Source organism: Doryrhamphus excisus, linkage group LG5 (assembly GCF_037039965.1).
Source record: "Doryrhamphus excisus strain RoL-2023G ecotype Guam linkage group LG5, RoL_Dexc_Guam_v1.1, whole genome shotgun sequence".
NCBI classification, from domain to species: domain Eukaryota; kingdom Metazoa; phylum Chordata; class Actinopteri; order Syngnathiformes; family Syngnathidae; genus Doryrhamphus; species Doryrhamphus excisus.
In genome coordinates, this window is record NC_136361.1 from 2,288,464 (window position 1) to 2,296,783 (window position 8,320).

Sequence of the window (8,320 nt, forward strand, 5' to 3'; positions counted from 1 at the left end):
ATGTTTGGTGCTGAATATGCCATCGCCACTGTAGATAGATAGATAGATTTGAAATGGTAAGACGCATGATCATATCATCAGGGGTGTCTGCAGCTTGTTTTTTATTCTGAAAGGATACTGTATATTATTAGATGTTACATTATTATTATATTAATCTAACAAAAAAGTCATAATTTTATGAGAATAATGTAATATGATAAGGAAAAATGCCATTTTATGTCTGAAATATTAAAGGAAAGTCATACTATTGTGATAAACAAACAAAACAACAAATGAAGTAGTAATGTGGGGAAATTAGTTTGGGGAAAAAAAACTATAATATGATGGGAATAAAGTCAAAATATTATGGCAATCAAGTCATAATTACCAGAAGAAAATGTACAAGAACAAATTGAAATAGTTGGACTTTTTTAAATGATAACAGCCGAAATGGAAAAAAAAGTCAGTGTTTATTTTTTAAGAGTAAAGTCAAAATATGAAGAGAAAAAAGTAATTATTCTTTAAAAAGCCGAAGATTAAAAAACAACAACAGCAGTAATGGAAAATACATCTCTGTTTTTGCGAGAATAAAGTCCAAAGTTCTCATGTGGAATTTTTTTTTTTTTTATTGAAATAAACTGGTAATATTAGTAAGAGAAATTATAATAATTTTAGTAGCTTTGAGGTGAAATATTAAAGAAAAATGCTGTTTTTTCAGTCTTAATATCATGAGAAAAAATAAGGTGTTATTTTTTTGAAAATTAGGTAAAGGAAGGAGTTGGAATATTATGGAAATAAAATCAAAATATTCTGAAAAGACAGTTTACAAAGATTATTTAAAAAGAAAGTTGAAATATAGTATGGAAAATGAACAATGTATAAGATGTAGGTTGTATAATCCTTCCACGGCCACGATGGGTGTATCAATCATACCTCATTAACACAAAAGACCATCACACTTTGTATTTCCCCTTCAGTGCATAAGATATAAAAGGTGATAAAACAATCATCTTGGGCCGAGATATTTATTTTCGAAAAAAAAAGTTGTCTGTCTGGCTTCCCCTACCCCCTCCCGTGTGTCTCCTATCTCTGTGTCCCTTCGCGACCATCACAGCCACAGGAAGGCCCTGGCAGCCCAAAAACACTGATAGCATCTCCACGCTCCTCATCTCCATCCTCCGCTGTGTCGAAATCCTACCCATCTCACAAAGGGAAACCGCGAGTGAACAACGGTCCACAGCGTGACGTCCGTTTCTGTGGCTAGACACTTATGGTAAATGATGTGGCAGGTGGATGCCATGTTCCCTGATGTAACATCTCATACATCATGCTTGGTTGCACCACACTATTATCTCGGACAAAGACAAATGTGCAAAAGCTGCACTCAATGAATAATCACCTTTTTTCACACACGAGCTTTGGACCTGTTTGGGGATATACGCAAAATAAGCTCAAAGGTTATCGGGCAGTACTATCATAAAGAAACATAGATATACACGTACAACAAAAAGCCATTTTACATTTTATTGAATCTTCCCACAAACCACAGCTCCTGGGGCAACCCGGTTGACCAACAATTATCTTACCATCAGCTATAAACAATCACAGAAGCACCAAGGAGGTGATTTAGCATTGCAGCAAATCTGGAAAGTAACAATATTTACAACTCTTTTGTTTTTTTTCTTTGTGTCCTCATTTTTTATTGTCTCTGCATAAAACTAAAAAAGTCCTTATAGAAGTGTTGTTTTTAGTATCTGCAAAACCAGCTCAAATTGTTGATGAAACACCTTTAAAAACACAATAACTAAAAAACATGCTGGTTGGTATGACAGCCATTTTGGGAGGACAGAAGTATTTTATAAGCAATTTCTTTAATTCATTCCGGAAAACTAGACAGCATTTCTTTAAAAAGTTCTGCACTTACTTACTTACTGATTCCATCAATAGAGTACTGTGCAAACGTCTAAAAAGCCACGATTCTATTTGTTGTTTTTGCAGCGCTTTAATGATCACAGGCAGATCACAGTCCTTTCATGCTTATGTGACTCAATCTGTAATAAAACCTTCATGTGGTAGCCCCTTTGTCCAGATCCTCACCAAAATGTTAGGGGTTGGTTTGGTGTAAATTGGGTTTGGATTAACATTCTTGCGCTTTGTCAAAATGATTGCTGTGGTATAACAAAAACAATGAAATTAGTGGCGCTCTAAGTTGAATGTGTTCAAATATTAGAAAATATCGAGAAAATCCATCAATTTTCTATCCTCACTCGTGTTGCGGTGGGATTGCTGGAGCCTATCCCAGCTGACTTCGGTCAAGCGGGGTAGACCCTGACAATCACAGAAAATATATGTAATATTAGAAAAAAATTTTAAAATATTAGAAAAAATAGAATTATTAGCAATACAGTATTAAATATTACAGTGCAATGTAGTTCTACCACTTAAACCACAATAAAAAAACAATAATTCAGGCAAAAAAGTCCTTTTTTGATGACAATAAAGTTGTCAACTGCAGCTTCAGTGTTTATTTACATTGCAATAGTAAGCTATAGTAACCAAACACAAGGCGTATATACTGTATGTTTTTGTCATGAGTTGAATTATTCCTGAGAATGATACCAGAAGACAAAGAAATGATGCCTACACTAACCATCCACAACATCAACATACTGAAAAATCCAAGGACTTTGATGTTGTTATATTTTTTTTTTCATTTTGTAAAGAAAAAATGTGCCACAGGCCATTAAAAAAAAAGACACCCATGGCTTAGATAGTGGACACCCCTGCCGTCCCCTCCTCCGTTCCTGTCATGTGCCGCTGGGACAGGATGTGTCTGAGAGTGTCCAGCTCCTGTGTGAGCTGCCCGATCTTCATCTGGAGCTTCTGGTTCTCCTCCTGCAGCTGCATGGCCCTCTGCTGGGTCATCAGGATCCTCCGGCGGGCCTTATCCCGGCTCTTGCGGACGGCGATGTTGTTCCTCTCGCGTCGCATGCGGTACTCCGCACTGTCCTTGCTGATGCATCGCTTTGCCACCGGCGGCCGCAATGTTGGCAGGAGGAAAGGAGCAGCGAACTCCTGAGGAGGACACTCGGTGTTCATCGACGACACAAAACTTAACTCTGTTTCTGTCTCACCTGCTGATTGTTGCCATGGCTCTGGTGGTGGGGGTTCCCCGAGCTTGTGGTGTTCCCGAGACAAGAAGATGTGTAGGGTAGGTACGACAGTCCCATCATCTGTTCGTCTATTCTGTCCTCACTGCCCCCCCTCAGGCCCTGAGACTGGCTGAATGATATCATGTCCATTGGAGCCATATTGGTGGAGCCTGCGGGGCTTGAAGTGGTCGTGTTCAGCGTCATGTGGGTCTGTCCCGGGTATGGACTCATCCACTCGTGGATGACAGAGGACACCCTGGATTCAGACATCTGTTCGGAGTTCCATGTTAGTAATGGGAACCACTAAAACCAGAGCCGGCTGGCCCGTTAGGCAATATAGGCGGATGCTAAAGCGCCGTGAAATCATGAAAATTATTGATTTTAATTTAAAGAAATGTCCAAAGATATGTAATTACTTAAATTTCATGATTTATTTACAATATATTAATTTTGTAGAATATTTGTAATGTATTTCCTATTTTTTTGTGTATCGTTGTAATTTGTTGTAAACTGGGTTTCATATTATCTTCCAAATACATAAAAATCGGTAAAAACAATGCCATTAAATTTGTTTTGCATGCGTACAGTATGTAAATATACAAGCAAAGAAAAACCATCACGTAGGCCCGGTCTGCTCATAATATTGCATTTTTTGTTGCTGAAATACATGCACATTAAATACACATTTTCATCTATAAAAAGGATGTGTTGATCAGTGGCAATTATAAGAAACTTAGATATAACACCATAACAATAAGTACAAACAGCAGTTTTCTCAATTTACACTACTTTTCAACGTCGGTGAGCTTGAATTTTGTTAAATTTGTGTCAACAATTTAATCAAAGCACAAATATATACACTCTCCCATGCAATGCAAGTGTTATGAGCAATTTTCACTTGGCACTGACAAAGAGGATGAATTCAACACTATATGTGCACTGCATCATAATATGAATTAAATAAAATAATAGTTGCTCTTCTTAATAATTGAATTAACACAAACAGAAATGAACTGACTTACCATGACTACTTAGTCCACAAACTCTCAGACTATTCTCCAGGTTGTCATCCAGGGTGACAGTTTGATGGTAAATGGTTTGAGGAAACCTGGAAGTCTCCCCTTTCTCTTGTTATCGCTCTCTTGCTCTCTTTCTCTCCTCCCTCACACGCGCACATAACCATGCACACGCAAACGCAGATAAATACGTGTATTACTATGATGCAATAATTAATGCTAAGAGGTATTATATTGGTTCACGAACAGCAATGTTTGTGAACGATTACATAAAATTACCTGTTCAAGTAAACAGAGTTCTTGGTTGTATTTGTATTAATTGCTAAATACTGAGTGGTTAATTTGAATTTAATTGTTTGATGCCGCTCAATCTATTTTGTCCTTCTGCGGCTTCCGTATTTGGGGTAAATCCAAAATGGCTTCCGATATCGACAACGTGAGTAGAAGTGTTACGAGCCGCTGTAAACTCACTATTTGAATATATTTAAATGCTGTGTTCTTTGTAGTCTTTGGATATAATCGTTGAAGTTTCGCTTGATGCATAACATCGACAACAATTAGATAGGATAGCTGTTTTTTTCTTGAAATACGTTGTCTTGCTAGCTCGCTAGCTTCAGCTAAGTTTGCTAGCTAGCCGTTCGTGGCTCACTTCGTGGCAATATGTCTTCTAATGTCACACAACTTCACTTTCTTGCAGGATTTGATCGAAAATGATTTGCCCAAAGCTGTCGAATTGTTCAATACCCTCACAGAGCAGGTAAATTGTCATTTGATATCACAGTGTGTTTATTTTAGCGCCGTTTAAGTGAGCCTATTTTAGTTGTGAATTGTCTAACGTCTCTGTAGGTGGCGGCAGTCACTCGTCATGTACAAGATCTGCTGGGTAAAGTTAAAGATGGTGTATTTAACACATCGAAGGTAAGTGCAAAATTGAAAGTCTTTCCATAAGGGGGTAACGCGACGCCATATTCACGGCTCATCTCAGTTTTACAGGAGGGAGGGAAAATGCAAGACATGAAATGAGACATTTTGTCTCAACAAAAAAAAACTCAACCAATATTCAATTCCTAGAACATGTTTTACTAACAAGAAAGCCACTCCTATATAGTATTGTCCCTTGTAAAGATATACTGTAGTGAAATAAAAATGCTTGCTGAAATGTGTGTGTGTGTGTGTGTGTGGGGGGGGGGGTACTTTTTCCACATGCTGATGTTTGACCCTCATTCTGTGTGACAGGGCTTGTCCTTTTTGGATCTTCGCTATCACCTGCTACTCTTCTACCTCCAAGATCTCACTCACCTGATTAGCATCAAGACGGAAGGTGGCAAAATAAAGGAGAGTGAAGCCTTAAACCGTCTGGTCGCCATCAGGACGGTAAATTGGCATTGGCGGCAGCAGCGGGGCTCGCTTCAATACTTACGATGTCAAGTCAATGAAATATTCCATTCCCAACCAAAAAGCTGTCTGCGGGGTTGAATACATATGGATACAATATGGATATCGATTCTGTTTTCACAAAGAGCTTCTGAAATATGCTTTTGCAACGCACCATTGACGTGTGCATCAACACATGGGAGAGGGGTATATAGAACTTCTAGAGAGCAGCCTGTGTCAATATAGTATTTTAGTATGCAATGTGTAGTATAGTACTAGAGTCTATAGAAAATATTATATGCACACACACAGTGTATTTGTAAGTATAGAAAATACCATCTTCTATATGTCAATATAGCGAGCACTTACTCTTGGTTTTTATGTCTGTGAATGCAGTATTTAATGTTAATGTTTTTTTAATCTGGCCGCTCCAAATTCGCATAACAAAAACATCAAATAACAGCAAATAAAATTTCATAGTACAGGGAAGTTACCTTTCCTGACACAGAGCAAATCTGTTTAGCATGTAAGGGCATTTAGATCAACATTACTATCTGGACTACTATGGCTGGACGGGACACACAAAAAAAAATAAAAAATCTGTTTATATCTAAGTGATACTGTTTAGTATGTGGGTGGCATTTAGTCTTTTTTTTTTTTTAAAGGTCCTGGAGAAGATGCGACCTCTTGACCACAAACTGAAGTACCAAATTGATAAACTGGTGCGCACGGCTGTCACTGGTAGTTTGGGTAAGATAGTTTGGATTTTCTGGAAAAATACAAACTGTCACTTAAACGGTTTGCTTTCAATTTCAGCTGAAAACGACCCGCTGCAGTTTCGTCCAAATCCAGAGAATCTCATGAGCAAAGTAAGCCACCTTTTACTCGTATTTATGTAATGATTTGAAACGTGTGTCTGTGTGTGTGACATATTTTTCAATGAAACAGCTGAGTGACTCAGAGTCTGAAGATGGAGAGGAGAGCAAGGTGTCAGAGAAAAAAGCAGCCCGTGCCACAGACAGGAAATATGTTCCACCCAAAATCGCTGCAGTGCATTATGGTAATCTGGTGTTATCTTTAAGAGTCAGTTGCACTTGTTCCTCTCAAGGAAAAGTGCCTTAATTGTGGTCTTCGTCCACTAGATGGCGACATTACGGAATCGGACAGACAGAAAGCTCATGCGGAGAGGCAGAAACGTGCGGCGCTGAGAAGTTCTGTCATCCAGGAGCTGAGGCAGCAGTACAGCGATGCTCCCGAGGAGATCCGGGAAAGACGTGACTTCCAGAGCGATCGAGAAAGCCGCGAGGAGCTACACAGGTGTTGTTTATATTTGTACTTTTATCAGTGTATTTAGGGCTTGCTGGCTTTTTGGCATTGGAGGAGGGCTTTGGAGCATAAACATGGAAATAATGTACGCACCCTCTGTAGGCAGATTTTTATGCTATAACTTATAGAATATTCAATTTCTACATAAGGAATCCTACCTGGTGAAATTGATTTATGAACAGGTCTGGAACTGTGAATCGCAATTATAGAGGGATTTATGGATTTCCAATGAGTCATTTAATATGACAACATTAACCCTGTAGAAAAACCTACGAGGAGTCCATGATGGTTCGTCTCAACGTTCCCAAGAGAGAGAAAAACTCCAGAAAGAGAAGACAGATGGCCATGTCTGGTCAGCTGAGCGGCATCACTCACTTTGGTGACATCACAGCGTTGACTGGCGGCCAGGTGGGCTCAAGCTTATTTTACTACCCTTTGAGCAAGACAGCCAAACTCTGGGAAATATCTTGGCATCAAATCAGAATGATTTCCTTGCATTTATTTTCTATAAAACCCGTGCTGGGGTCACAGGTAAGCTGGACCACTGTGCACCCTGACATGTTTTTCCTTTCACAATAAACCCACTGGCCCACGTTTGTCCTGCATGAAAGGGAGCCATTGAGGCGTGTGTGGCTTCCGTCCTCCACGCGCTGCCTCTAACATTTGGGTGTGTTGTTGGTGCAGGATGGCGATAACCTTCGTCCCAAGAAAAAGAAGAAGCTCATGAAGAAGACAACCAAAAGAAAAGGTGGCGTGGATTTGAAAAGCATTTGAGAAAAGCCGCTTTTAAAATCTGATTTCTGTTTTCTCTTTTGGTTTTTCTGCAGCCTACAAAAAGCACAGATGAACCTGAGTGGAGGCTACACCTTTCCAGCTGAAAGAGCACGTTTACTATCTCCATATAGATTTGTGTTATACCGTTTTGCTGGATACCATCTTAAGAACTGATGTTTTCCTTCGTCATTTGCCCAAATTTCAACAAGAATAATTAGGAGAGGGGGTAATCAGAGAGAGAAGGCATGAGGGAGGTGCGATGGAGGAAGAATAACGAGACGGGAGATATCGTTCTTTCATCTCCATTTACCCCGTAGTCTTTTCTCCCGCCTCAAAATCAGAAAAAGCCTGCCATTACTTCCTCTTTCACCTCCTTGAGCTGGGTCATCTCATATTTGGGCCCAAATGCTGATACTATGTGGGATGAAGGTAAGATTTTATGATTCATTTCATGCGTTTAAAATATTGTTCCTGCCTTTGTTTTACACAATACAATAAGATACGGTCCCATTTCACTTCTCAAACATAGGATATATTTAACTGGAATTCCTGAATCTTGAAAATGATCAGGGCTGTCCAAACTTTTTCATACCACTGTAAAGGTCATCACCATAATGTACTACTGATATGCTGATGACGATCTAGTGACAAACAACTTTGGTCTGAATTTCACAATGAAAATATACTTTTCTTTCTCCA

General features: G+C 39.1%; 2 protein-coding genes across 2 annotated transcripts; one reads left to right on the forward strand and one right to left on the reverse strand.

Annotated features, from left to right (window-relative positions):
• Positions 1–1,494: 1,494 nt before the first annotated feature.
• Positions 1,495–4,393, reverse strand: cebp1 (CCAAT/enhancer binding protein (C/EBP) 1). Its single transcript, XM_058059376.2, has 3 exons — positions 4,154–4,393; positions 3,114–3,401; positions 1,495–3,054 (listed from the first exon to the last, which is right to left on the reverse strand). The coding sequence occupies exons 1-3, from the start codon at positions 4,154–4,156 to the stop codon at positions 2,746–2,748; spliced, it is 600 nt and encodes a 199-aa protein (XP_057915359.2). The 5' UTR covers positions 4,157–4,393; the 3' UTR covers positions 1,495–2,745.
• A 128-nt stretch (positions 4,394–4,521) lies between these two features.
• On the forward strand, positions 4,522–8,320 carry ngdn (neuroguidin, EIF4E binding protein). Its single transcript, XM_058059372.2, has 11 exons — positions 4,522–4,583; positions 4,845–4,904; positions 4,994–5,065; positions 5,384–5,521; positions 6,187–6,271; positions 6,338–6,390; positions 6,470–6,581; positions 6,664–6,838; positions 7,111–7,255; positions 7,532–7,595; positions 7,675–8,320. The coding sequence occupies exons 1-11, from the start codon at positions 4,563–4,565 to the stop codon at positions 7,692–7,694; spliced, it is 945 nt and encodes a 314-aa protein (XP_057915355.2). The 5' UTR covers positions 4,522–4,562; the 3' UTR covers positions 7,695–8,320.